Below are 13718 nucleotides of genomic sequence, written 5' to 3'. Positions count from 1 at the left end.
CGTAAATATAAGACAGCATGTGACTGGACCAAGCTACGTGTAGCTACGTAGGCTACTCCTATTCCACAGGCATGTAATTCCTAATCAAACTCAAAGAATTTTACATACTAATGGATAGTGGTTTGGGTCTATTGATTTGGAGTTGACAAATGATGCTCAAGGAATATTGTGCATGCATTGGTGAAATATCGCCATCTAGTGACTAAACCAGAACATATTATATAGAAACACCACAACGTGGAATTACGATTTTATTACAGTTAAAAAGGAAACATGAAACACAAAAACAGAACATTACAAAAAACAGACACCTACCTTACGGTCTAGGTCATGGTTGTTACTTAGAGTAAGAAATTATTACAGTATGATAACAATTGAGTATACAAACACCCTGGTGCATAACATTAGTAACAGAATCATTTCAGTAAGTAAAAATGTACATAGATCACTTATTGGTACCTACATTTAAATCTGGTATTCCTTATGAATTTATGACAAAACAAAATGGCTAATGCAAACATCAACCCCAGCACCAATCACATTTTATAAATAAAAGTTTCAGAAAAAAAATAATCTTAAAAAAATCTGTAAGAAAAACCTAGTACAGAATTCTTCCCCCCTGAGAATGTGTTCCATACAAAACACACTTATAAAAGCCCACACAGTTATAGTATTTGGATTTGTGCCCATGTCTCATACTTTCCGTTCACTCAAGCTCCGCAGAATGGTTGTGACAGAGCATGCTAATATATCATCAACTCCTTAATGCAAAATTCTGTGAAAGCAAAAACCGGTTGTCCAAGGAGGAGCCCAAGGAGGAGCCCAAGCAAGAGCCAAAGCTCTATTCAAATGAAATGTTGCTTAAATTCCTCACTTACTGACTGCATCTGGAGTTTGTAGACCTGTGTGGGAGATGTGTGTGTGTGTATATTGGTCTGGTTAGGTCAGTGTGTGTATTTATTGGTCTGGTCCCGCTCTGATTAGATCAGTGTATACGCAAGAACACAATAAACCAAGGTCCTGAAAGCCAGGCAGGTGCTAATTGTTTCAGACAGGCTTGGTGGTAGTGTTGTAGACCAGGGTGTCTCGTTCTTCGAAAGCCACATGGGGGACGTTGGTGGCCACGGGCTGGTGCTGAGAACGGTCCTTCCTGTGCTTCAGGAAGCAGTAACCCAGGGCAGCCAGCACCGCCAGGATGGCTACCGATAACACTATAGCTATAGCGATGGAGCCTGGAGGAACAGAAGCATTTAAACAACACGATGAAGGTTTAGACCGGCGTTTAATCTGTTTAGTCGTCTAAACCAGTTGTTTTCTCACAGGATTTGTGTTCCATACCTGCAATAACACATCTGATTCAACTTTTCAAGCCAATAATTGAATGAGATGTATTGGTGCATGCAGGCGAGAAGAATCATGTGAGAACCACTGGTTTCGGCAACTAAACAGAGACCAGGGGAAGATTCTGGGCTTTCCTCTGGAAAAGTGAAGTTGCCCAAATGTCCCCACTGTATATGGAATATAATCTGGCTATGTACACTAGAGAATGCTGGGAAAGTATAACATAGCAGACCAACTGACAAACTTTCAGCATGTTTTTCCACAACAAGAGATGACAGTGGAGGAGATAGACAGTGCTCGACTTGGACTGAAATAGGTTCCAGTACTGTTTATGTTAGGTGTAGAAGCTCCACAATACCTTTGAGCCAATATTCTATAAAAGAGCTCAATCAGTAGAACATTTGAGGTGCTGGTACTCAGCTCCAGTGACCTCCCACCCAAGTCAAGCACTGTGCATAGACAGGTTCTAACACCCGGAGGAGGGAGGTATAGACAGGTTCTAACTCCCGGAGGAGGTATAGACAGGTTCTAACTCCCGGAGGAGGTATAGACGGGTTCTAACTCCCGGAGGAGGTATAGACGGGTTCTTACCGGACTCACTTTCCTCTTCCTCGTAGCGTTCAAACATTCCCCTTGCAAACACGTCATGTTCTATAGAGAAAAAGACACCCAGCCATTAAGAATAAACGCTTCATGCTGCGTGACCTCAAAGCCTTTGAAAACTTTTGCTTGACCACACAGAGACTTAAAGGAGACAGACCTGCAATAAATACAGCAGATCAAAATAGCACTACGTTGAACAATACAGTTGCAGGTAGAACTACCATAAATAGAACTGACATGATTCCTTCCTCTACATGTCGATGAAGCGGATCAGTTGAAAATAATATTTTAACATCTGAACATTCCATAACATTTTGCTGAACGCAGCCCTAAACTGTAGCTCAGTTGTTCAGAGTGTCTCGAAGTAGGAGTACTGATTTTTATTTTATCTTTATTTAACTAGACAAGTCAGTTAAGAACAAATTATTATTTTCAATGATGGCCTAGGAACAGTGGGTTAACTGCCTTGTTCAGGGCAGATTTTTTACCTTGTCAGCTCGGGGATTCGATCTTGCATCCTTTCGGTTACTAGACCAACACTCTAACCCCTAGGCTACCTGCCGCCCAGGATCTAGGATCAGGTCCTCCTAATCTTAAATCATTATGATCTAAAAGGCTAAACTGATCCTAGTCCAGCACTCTTACTCAGATGGAATACAGGCCTAGAGTTCTGTACCAGTCACGCCCTTGCAGGTCTCTTTGCAGCTCTCCTCCACGTCAAAGTTGTTGTCGTTGCCGTCACAGCCACCGTATGTGAAGCGATTGCACTTCCTGTTGAGCGGGTCATAGTACCAGTGGGAGTGGCTGGCGCGGCATGGCCCCGTCCTGGGGGGCTCGGTGCAGCGGGCTGAGAGAGAGCAAAAGACAGACAGAGATGTGATAAAGGTATTGTCCACTACAGGACTGTGTGGGCTGGATACTTGGGTTGTGACTGTAGTAAGGGAACTAGGATTGGGCAAGGCATCTAGGGCTGGGACTATACTAAGCACACTAGCGTTGTCACTGGTAAATACGCTCGAGGTATGGGTACTAGGGCTGTAGAAGGATAAATGGTATTGCTTTGGTAAGGGTTTATAAGGGGCTATAGTAAGCTTGGGTGTGAAAATCAAAATCAACTCACCCCGGCTTTTGTCCACATGAATGTTCAGCAGACGAGTGAAGGTCTGGTTCACTGCCAAAACAAGCGTCATGTTATGTTGCTGTACAGACACAGCATGGGAACGTTTAGGAGTTTGTTGAATTCATGAAGCGTACCTCAATCTTTTAAGAGTCACTCTTTAAAAACTAAGATGTTTTTGATCATGTGTGAGGTAAAGTGACTTGAGACTAGCAGACTTCCTTGTTTTCATCGCAGTTGATAAGTTTCAAGTAAATGTCACGTGCACAAGTACAGAGAAATGGCTTTCTTGCAAACTCTAAACCCAACAACATTGCAGTAATCAATATTAATGTAGCACAAAAAATAACACAAGGTAGAACAAAAACACACAACAAGTAAGTAAGAAGCTATAGAGTATACTGGGTAAGTCAGCTCCAATACCATATTTACAATGTGCAGGGATACTGGAGTGACATACATAGATGTGTATAGATATTGGCATCAGGATACGATAAACAGAGTAGCAGCACCGTATATGATTGTGTGTGTGTGTTGGTAGAGTTAGTATAAATGTGTGTGCATGTTGTGTGTGAAAGATCAGTGCGCGTGAGTGTGTAGAGTCAGTATAAATGTGTGTGCATGTTGTGTGTGAGAGTGTGAGAGAGATCAGTGTGTGTGAGTGTGTAGAGTCAGTATAAATGTGTGTGCATGTTGTGTGTGAGAGTGTGAGAGAGATCAGTGTGCGTGAGTGTGTAGAGTCAGTATAAATGTGTGTGCATGTTGTGTGTGAGAGAGAGTGAGAGTGTGAGAGAGAGAGAGATCAGTGTGCGTGAGTGTGTAGAGTCAGTATAAATGTGTGTGCATGTTGTGTGAGAGAGAGATCAGTGTGCGTGAGTGTGTAGAGTCAGTATAAATGTGTGTGCATGTTGTGTGTGAGAGAGAGCGAGATCAGTGTGCGTGAGTGTGTAGAGTCCTGTGAGTTTGCATAGAGACAGTGCAAGAAAATGTAAATACAAAAAGCTAAACTCAGATAGTCCGTGTAGCCATTTAAGTAAAAACCTCCGTGTGCATGTTTGTGTGTGGACTCACGTTTGTCGCAGGAAGCCTCGTCAGAGCCGTCGCTGCACTGAGTCACCGTGTCGCACTCCAGGTCTTCATCCAGACAGCAGCCGGTGCCACAAGTAAACTGACCGGAGTTACAGGGGGAGCCACAAACCTCCCCTAAACCACACACACACACACTTACTTAATGGAGATGTGGTGGATAGTATGTACGAATGCAAGTAAACATAGTTCATTCACCTTTTTTTATATGGTGAATGGTGTTTACGTTGTGTATAGTGTTTATATTGTGAAGTGTTTATGCGCCCATGAATTTGCATGTTAGCATTAGCATTACTCACCTTCAGGCACAACAATACTTCTTCCTGACGCAGCTGTAGGATGAAAACGAGAGACAATAGATTCAACTTGCAAGACAGAATATGAAAAGACAGCTGGCAGACATGCAGACAGCCCGCTGCAGACAGACAGACAGCCCGCTGCAGACAGTCAGCCCGCTGCAGACAGTCCGCTCCATCTCATTGTACCTGACACGCCGTGGCAGGCGTCGGAGCACTCCTGCAGGGAGAGGTAGTTGTTGCGGTTCCCCTTGCAGCCCCCGAAGATGAACTCCTCGCACTTCTCTGACGCACCATTGTAGTGCCACCTAGGGAAGGATCCTCGACAGTGACCCACCTTTTTGGGGACCAGACAGTGACCTGGGCAAGCAGACAGACAAGTCAGAGATGATTATGGAGGGTTAATATTGGTTTGATTAAATATATATATATATTTTTTACAACTTTACATGAGATACATAGGTAAATAATCTATGCTTTACATAGCATGGCTGTAATGTGAATGTATTGCACCTGCCATTTATATAAGCTATTCGTGATAATGGATCCCTCTGTTTTACCATAATGCAAAACTGTCTAAGCCCTCGGTCAGTCGACAACAGCCAAGGTAAGTAGAAATTCACGCCAATGTGTATTTTGAGTGTACTATCCCTTTAACACACTTCCTCATGTCAACAAAATCGTTTTTATCCAAAGTCCAGCAACCTGAGCAGCTAAACTGTTTAACATTATACTGTAGCTCTACAGTACACAGTGTTGGTGCTTCCCTTTAACCCCACAACCATAAAATGCTTATTGCAGCCGACAGGGCAACAATGCCACCATTAGAGGAGGTCTGTGACCGTACCCTTACATTTACCCATGCACACCGTTTAGGCTCATGGTGGAATGTCAACAAGGGTGTGTTCAGGAGAGTCATCGTTCGAGAACGTTGAGATAGAACTGTATAGAACATACAGTGGGGGTTCCAAAATGTTTTAGATCCTTGATAACAGATAGAGGGGCAAAGATCATAGGTCCCAACACATGCTAACCCCTCACCATTACCAATAACAGGGAAGGTTAGCATGTCTTGGGGGTATGATCCCTGTAACTCACTCATTATTCACGATTCATTCAGGATTATCCATAATCATGGTAGCATCGAACATTAATGTAGACATCTTTATTTACAATAAAAGTCTCTAAAATTAAACAATACATTATTTCCCCATTTCTATTAGGCACAAAATAATCTGAAACACAACCAAAACAAACAGCAAATCCATCCAACAAGTTTGTAGAGTCACAATCATTGTGTGCTAGGAATATGGGACCAAATACTAAAGACTTGACTACTCTATTTATAAGAATCTTTAGGGGTGTCAATCATTTTGACCCCTACCTTTGAGAAAAAATATATTACTTGTTAAACAATCTTAAAATATAAAATAGAATTTCTCCCCATATAATATAGCCCAGTATTTGAATAATATATTATATAAACGGTCATTATTGCTCATCTTTAAATCAAGGGTTTCAATCATTTCAGACCAGGTGTCAGCTGTGCCCCTCCCACTCAATAAAGATACACACCATTGTCTGGCCCTCATGAGTGGGAGGGATATATTAGACAACAAAGGACACAAGTGGAGAGTGTGACAACCAACAAGGCACTAGCTTACAGGCCTGGGAATCTCCAGTCCTCGGGGGGACTGATTTAAAAAAAAACATTTTTTTTAATGTATTTAGCTAGACATGTCAGTTAAGAACAAATTTGTATTTACAATGACGGCCTAGGAACAGTAGGTTAACTGCCTTGTTCAGGGGCAGAACGACAAATGTTTACCTTGTCAGCTCGAGGATTCGATCGAGCAACCTTTCGGTTACTGGCCCAACGCTCTAACCACTAGGCTACCTGCCCAGGCCTGGGCAATTCCAGTCCTTGGGGGCCTGATTGGCGTCACACTTTTGCCCCAGCTAACACACCAGACTCCAATAATCAACTAATCATGATCTTCAATTAAACATACAATTAGTTTAAAATCAGGTGTTTTCACTAGGGTTGGGGGAAAGTATAACACCAATCAGGCCCCCGAGGACTGGAATTGCCCAGGCCTGCGACTAGCACGTGACAGAAGCCAGGCGTAATAGCTTTACGAATTCCAAATCAGGCCTTCGTGGCCTAGCCCCTATTCCTAGGCACTAGGAATAGGGGAAATACAAAGGAATCGGATAGGTTTAAAAAGATAGTCATTGCTTTACCCTTCATTTTGATAGGCTTGGTGGAATTGTCATATACATCTTATACCCATTTAAACATTTCAGATTTCTAGGGGTACTTAGGAAGGGAACTGTTTCGATTACCAAAGGCGTTCAACAAAACTGACTTAAATAGGGGCTAACACTGAACATGAATTAATCCGGCATTTCCACTTGTTACCATATTGGACCGGTCACTCAGCACAGCTATGATGGAGTGATATGAACGCAACAATGAATTCATCTATACTATCAAACCTTATAATAGCAACCAACCAAGTGTTGGCCCAACCCATCACATGGACATAGGTTGCATTCATTCGGCATCATACGGAAGAAAAAAAGGACTGAAAGAGGGAGGGACTACCTGGACTTGTCCAATAAGAAGCCTTAAAATTTCATAAGACTTTGCAAAACATTTCTGTGTGTGCCCTTACTGACTCAACCCAGATGACAATGTGTGGAAGAACAGTTTGTCAACATTTGAAAGAGGCTATGGACCCTCATCAAGTCAGTGCATCAGCAGTGAGAGTTAAAGAGGAGCTTCCTACCCAGTAAGCCTGCGGACAGTTACTGTTTACCTCAGATAAACCGCTAAGTGATAGCACATATACACATGACTTTTAGCTGAAACACAGATAAGGTGATAGGGGCCATTGATCGGAGGACAAAGCGATACACACACTGCAATATCCCAAGTGTATGTATAGTGGGTTAGTATATTCAATAGAATTCCTTACATTTATGACCTCGAGAACTTAGGACTTCAAGGTTCCATTGACAGTCTTGTTCCGTTCAATGTTCTCTAACTATAATAGTACTCTAAAATACCACAATTCACGTTAAGTTCAAAAGAATACAAGACCTAAATTGCTGACACTAATCAAACCAATGAGGGTTCAGAACGTGAAAGATAATTCTCTCAGAATCATCTTTTTGCAGATAGAAACGTAGTCCCAAGCTCTGGAGAAAGTCTCTCCACTACAGGGAAATGTTATCCAAAAGGGATAGGTTGTAGTAGATGCTATTGACTAACTGTTTTGTATTTGTAACAAATATTTCACTGGAACCCCTGCATGGCCATATTTGCTCTTCCTGCTGTGGCATCTACTGTGTAGTTCTACTATCTATTGGCACTGGTCTACTGTCTGTTGGTACTCCGTTTTGGGGGCTTCCCGCTTTTCCTTTGCTGTAGTCAGTAAAGTTTCCAGATTTTTTTCTTTCTTTCTACCGAGATACAAAAATTGACAATCTGTAAACAATTTCATGTTCCAAAACACGTAGAAATATCTCTCCCGGTCTGTGACATAACCTTTTCATTGGTATTAGCAACACAACATTCTGTGGAACTTTCAAGGAGGACTGGGCCAATAAACTTATCCACTCCTATCGGTAGTAAAGTAGAGGGTTGTGTTAGGGCACCCTAGTCAACCTTTGTCTGTCTCTGTCTGTGTGTGTGCCTGTCTGTGTGAATGCCTGACTGTCTGTCTGTGGTCTCACCTGGGAAACTGGCTGATATGACTCAACTGTGAATCACGCCAGACCTGTTCTCATCCTAGCTTGGCAGGGGAGTGGTCACACGGTTATCTCCTTGTGTTGGGTGTCAAGTACACATTTTTAAAGCTACAAGCTTGACTTAAAAATGGTCAATGGTCAAAAAATAAACAATTTGAATCACAAACCATTGAGAGCACCTAATAATGTTGATTGCAATTGAAGTACTGTATCGAAGTTGTTTGGCCCAAGCATCAATAAAATGTACATTTTTCTTTAACTAAAACCCAAGCCCATGTTAACCAGTAACAAAATAAGGCCCTGCCTTCATGTAAACCTTTGCTTACACATGATCCACATTAAAATGGCGTGTGTGTGGCACCAATCTTAACCTCCTGCAGGGTAGAGGACTATACTTAGCTAACTGGAAACCAAAGACCAGTCAAAGGATGACATTCATTTATACTGAACCACAATAGTAACACAACATGCAACAATTTTACTGAGTTACAGTTCATAAGAAAACCAGTCAAATCAAATAAAAAGAACTATGCCCTAATCTATGGATTTCACATGACTGGGCAGGGACGCAGCCATGGGTGGGCCTAGGCCCAGCCAATCAGAATGATTTTAACCCCCAAAAAGGCTTTATTGCAGACGGAAATATTCCAGTTTCATCAGCTCTCCGGGTGGCTGATTTCAGACAATCCCGCAGGTGAAGAAGCCAGATGTGGAGGTCATGGGCTGGCGTGGTTACACGTGGTCTGCGTCTGTGAGGCCAGTTGGACGTACTGCCAAATTCTCTAAAACATCGTTGGCGGCGGCTTATGGTTGAGCAATACAAATTAAATTATCTGGCAACAGCTGGTGGACATTCCAGCAGTCAGCATGCCAATTGCACGCTCCCTCAAAACTGTGGCATTGTGTAGTGACAAAACCACACATTTTAGCACAGCCTTTTGACCCCAGTACAAGGTGAACCTGTGTAATGATCATGCTGTTTAATCAGCTTCTTGATATGCCACACCTGTCAGGTGGATGGATTATCTTGGCAAAGGGGAAATGCTCACTAACAGGAATATAAAGACATTTGTTCAATTATTTTTAGATAAATAAGCTTTTTCTGTGTATGGAAAATTTCTGTGATAATTTTTTTCAGCTTATGAAACACTTTGCATGTTGAGTTTATATTTTTGTTCAGTATAGATATCAATGGTGCGTCAATCCACAAGGCTAGTGTGCTGGAATAGTGTTTCGCAACCTTTTGTACAGACTGGCAAGCTATATGATCATTCTTGTGTAATATATAATATATGCAATTTAGCAGACTCTTTTATCCAAAGCTACTTACTGTCATGCGTGCATAGATTTTTATAGCTGGTCCTGGGAATCAAACCCACTATCCTGGGGTTGCAAGCACCATGCTACATACCAACTGAGCTATCGTGTGTCAGTGACAGGCAAGCTATGGTCCATCCTCCTTGAGGGACAGCTTACATTTAAACTAGCTAAAACCATTACATTTTGGGGTCTATAGCTAGGATTCCATCTAATTGGCGAAAGATTGGTTAGAGCGTTGGACTAGTAACTGGAAGGTTGCAAGTTCAAACCCCCGAGCTGACAAGGTACAAATCTGTCGTTCTGCCCCGAACAGGCAGTTAACCCACTGTTCCTAGGCCGTCATTGAAAATAAGAATTTGTTCTTAACTGACTTGCCTGGTTAAATAAAGGTCAAATAAAATAAATAAAAATGTATGTGAATATTCTAAAATGTAAAAAAAAAAAAGCATTTTCCCTAGAGACAAGTTTCCATCAAATTGACTTGTGGCATATAAAGGCTGTGCATGATGACAGTGCACATAAAAATGACGAAGTTAAATTCCCAAGTTCCTACTAAAAAATATAAGTTAAATGTGTTTCCATCACATTTTCAACTCTACTGATACAAAAAGAAAATTGCGTTATATAGCGAGTGTTCACACTCAGGTATTAGCAGGTGCGTTCCAGCCAACAGATTACAGCTACAGTGTGGGTATAGCCTACATGAGATTATGGACAAAAGACAGAGATTATTTTAAAATTTGTCAAATGGCAGCCGAGCATCGATCATCATGTCACCACAATCAGACCCTCGATATTTATTTGGAAAGGAGCATCAAGCGCATCACCTTGCACTTTCACCCCCCTGTGAAGTTCATCATAACTTATTTCCTCTGTAACCTCATTTATTTATTTATCTAGGCCACTCAGTTAAGAACAAACTATTATTTACAATGAGGGTCTACCCCGGCCAAATCCGGACTGCAGTGACACCTATTGCACTGCGTTGCAGTGTCTTAGACCACTCGGGAGCCTAATAAACTGCATGCTTTCCCAGGTCGTAGTGGGAGGACCGGACCACACAACATATCGTGTGACTCCAAGTTTACTTCCATATGATTATGGTTATTATATCAATATTTGCGCATAAAAGCGTTTCCACTGACATTTCTCACATAATACATTTTACCGACATGCCTCGTCTAATGTTCTTTGTTTTGTCGACATTTGGAAAGTTTACCGACAAATTGTCTGTTTCCATCAGGCCTGTTTTTAAATCGGACGTAAAAAGGTTGGCTGGAAACCTAGTTATTGACAGCTTTGAAACACATACTCAGTGTTTAATAACATGGACATTTTACATGGCCACAATTCAGTACTCACCCTCAGACTGTTCTGGAGTGAGGACGAGGACAGAGACCTTATCCATGGCTGATTGGTTGCTGGAGTCGGTGACCTTTAGCTGGAAGACGTACATCCCAGGTTTCAGGTTGCTCAGCATCACCTGATCCTTCAGGTCTGTTTTCTGGAAGAAAAAGGATTAGAGAAGAATACAACTGTGCCCATACCTGACTTTTACATTTCTATCCATCCATCTATCTATATGAAAACAAGCATTTAAGCTGGACCAATGCTTGATCAGTGTTTTTATTCAGATTATTAAACTCACAAAGACATTTGAAGGCAAATGTGCATATATATTCTGTATTTTTAACCAGGCAGCAAGACCACACCATTAAAACATGAAGCACTGTTCTGAATAACAACAATAGATTATACATTGGCTAATGAAGAAAATTAGGGTATGATGATGAAGAGTATGTGTTGAGCGTGTAATGTATAGTACTCATTTTTTTAATTCAGCGATACTATGTTCCCAAGACTATTTCCCCTCTGGGATAATAATGTGTAGCATTGTTATTATTGTGAGGATGACGGTTGATGTCCTCACCGTAATTTCCACCGTGCTGTCCCCCTTCACAAGGCTCCACTTGTAGCTAGTTATCACTTTGTCATCCCAGCTCTCAATGCCATTCAATGTCACCGTGTCGTTGGGTTGGACCACGATGTCCCGGCCCGCTTTGGCAGTGGGGAACTTATCCTCATCACCTGAGAGCAGCCATACCAATCAGCAAAATAATTACCATCAAAACAATCATAATAATAATCATAATCATAATAAATATATTTGCACTGAGATTCTTAATTTTTTCCTGTCCCAGCACCAAACACACACAAAATAAATCACAGTAGGACACAAGCAGGAGATGGGGTGGATAACATTTAGGTTGTGGGGGTTAGTATTAGTAATTATCAGTAAGAATGGGCTTTGATGGGCTGGTTTCTAGATTTAGCCTATAGTACTGGAAGAAAAATCTCTTTAAAAATGAGAAATCTGCAATAGATAAATAGATTTTTGGACATATAAATTAACAATATGAATTGACTCTTGAAGAACACAACTTAAAATAGCTCATGCTTAGGTCAACTGTTGTACCCCATCAGAACCCAAAATATAAGCATGTTTTACTCCAATGTTTGTATACAAAGTAAATGCAAACCAACCCTGTATAGCCTCAAAACATGATACAAACTATAATGTTGATATCATGGCTGGTCAGTCCTTGCATCCATAGCTCTGTCAATGAATTTGAGAGTGGCTCCATTTCTCCAGCTTGTTAGTGGAACAGAGGTGGGGACTATACTTTATTGTTTCAACTCCTGATTGACGATTTAAATCACCATTAAACATGCTTGGTTCAAGACTATGTTTATTCATGTGTGTCTGGGAAACTGGTTCGTAGGCCTACAAGACTATAAAGCAATGACTACCTGGAACTGGAGTGAGTCGAGTCTTGATCTTACCACGGGTGCTTTCGGGTCCTCCCAGGTAATCTTCATAGACGGAGTCCAAAATGTAATTTGTGAATCCCACTTTGTTCACAAACCTGCAGACATACTCTCTCTTGTACAGGCAGTTAAACAGAAAACATGTTTTAACCGAGCCTTTCTCTGCACCATTCTCAATCAGAGCCAAGTTGCAATTGGGGTCTTGGCAACAATAGTCAACACAGTCTTCAGCTTGGGTTATAGTTGGGGACGAGATGAAACTGGCTCCTTCTTTGACAGAGTCTTCAGTGTCTAGCACAAAGTTTACATTGCCCACATTGAAATTCCCGGCGCAGCCTTCTCCATTTGTAACCTGTGCGTTGTCTTGGCAGACTATTGACAGGAGCAACAGCGCGGATCCTAATATTGACCCAATACACAGAGCCGTCATTATTGCCGTTACTTGAAAGACGTAGCCTACCGAACAATAGCCTACGACACAACGAAGGTAAATGCAGTCAAGTGTTGTTTTATGTTTCCTCTCGGTTTCCGTGTGAATTACTCCTATAAACACTATTTGGACAAAGGTTCAACGCCCATTCCGTCTCCAAAATGCCTTATTTAATTTAAAACAAACCGATATTCCATGAATTTCCAACACAGAACGTGCGACATGAAATGAGTTCAATAGTCGACCAACAACACGGGTTATAGCAATACGTATGTATTTTGCTGAAAAACAAACAAGATAGGCTATAATCTTATTTCTGTGTTCCTTGTTTAGAATCCAAGTAAAGAGAGTACCTCACGCGATTAAATCACTCAGCAATGTTGGGTGTTTTCATTCGCAAGAAAGGCCAACAATTTAACTTAAACAAAATTCTCAGGTGTGTCCATAGAGATAGATAGAGGACTCATATATATCTGTGCTATTATATCGTCGGTGAACGCATGTGCAGCGCCATTGAGGTTTACAACAACCCATAGGAAACCCCATCCAGTTGACTAGGTTACTTTGAAATGGCGTAAGCATGGTGGAATCCCTCAGGGGTAATGTCCATGATGAATACTCTATCTATCTCTATGGGTGTGTCATACCTGTAAAATCCAGGAAGTGAAATGTTGTACTGACGTTGATGTGGGCGGTAGAGTTTCGGTGGACTGTTGCTTCTGTCACATCAGGCTGGGGGCCCTTTGTATTTCCTGACTTCAACATCCCTCCTCTATTGTCAATATATAATGTCATTTTTCAATAAACCATTTGTCATTTTCTTGCCAATAAATAATGTGTCATGTGTATTTATTTTGTGCACAATCATTTCCAACAAAACTTGGAATAACACTTTTAGAGGTGAAATGATTTTTACTTCAATAATACACCCCAGCCTCTA

General features: G+C 41.4%; 1 protein-coding gene across 2 annotated transcripts; it reads right to left on the bottom strand.

Annotated features, from left to right (window-relative positions):
• Positions 1–234: 234 nt before the first annotated feature.
• spint1b (serine peptidase inhibitor, Kunitz type 1 b) lies at positions 235–13395 on the bottom strand. 2 transcript variants are annotated; one of them, XM_021611488.3, is made up of 10 exons: positions 12331–13395; positions 11450–11607; positions 10882–11023; positions 4633–4803; positions 4447–4479; positions 4133–4264; positions 3065–3115; positions 2621–2791; positions 1933–1992; positions 235–1232 (listed from the first exon to the last, which is right to left on the bottom strand). In XM_021611488.3, exons 1-10 carry the CDS (start codon positions 12776–12778, stop codon positions 1048–1050), a joined length of 1551 nt encoding a protein of 516 aa, XP_021467163.2. In that variant the 5' UTR covers positions 12779–13395; the 3' UTR covers positions 235–1047. The 2 variants fall into 2 exon arrangements, with proteins under 2 accessions (XP_021467163.2, XP_021467164.2); XM_021611489.3 differs by having other exon boundaries at positions 12364–13330.
• Between the last annotated feature and the right edge of the window lie 323 nt (positions 13396–13718).

The sequence above is a fragment of the Oncorhynchus mykiss genome, chromosome 8, assembly GCF_057628025.1.
Source record: "Oncorhynchus mykiss isolate SJ-2025 chromosome 8, ASM5762802v1, whole genome shotgun sequence".
NCBI lineage: Eukaryota > Metazoa > Chordata > Actinopteri > Salmoniformes > Salmonidae > Oncorhynchus > Oncorhynchus mykiss.
The sequence above is the reverse complement of the archived record's forward strand: the minus strand, read 5'-3'. Positions and strand labels throughout refer to the sequence as shown.

Coding starts and splice junctions, on each gene's coding strand:
- spint1b (XM_021611488.3), bottom strand. CDS start 12,778: ATGACGGCTCTGTGTATTGGGTCAATATTAGGATCCGCGCTGTTGCTC. Junction 4,804..10,881: donor CACTCCAGAACAGTCTGAGG/GTGAGTACTGAA, acceptor CTGCTTGCCCAG/GTCACTGTCTGGTCCCCAAA. Junction 4,480..4,632: donor CGCCTGCCACGGCGTGTCAG/GTACAATGAGAT, acceptor TTCATCCTACAG/CTGCGTCAGGAAGAAGTATT.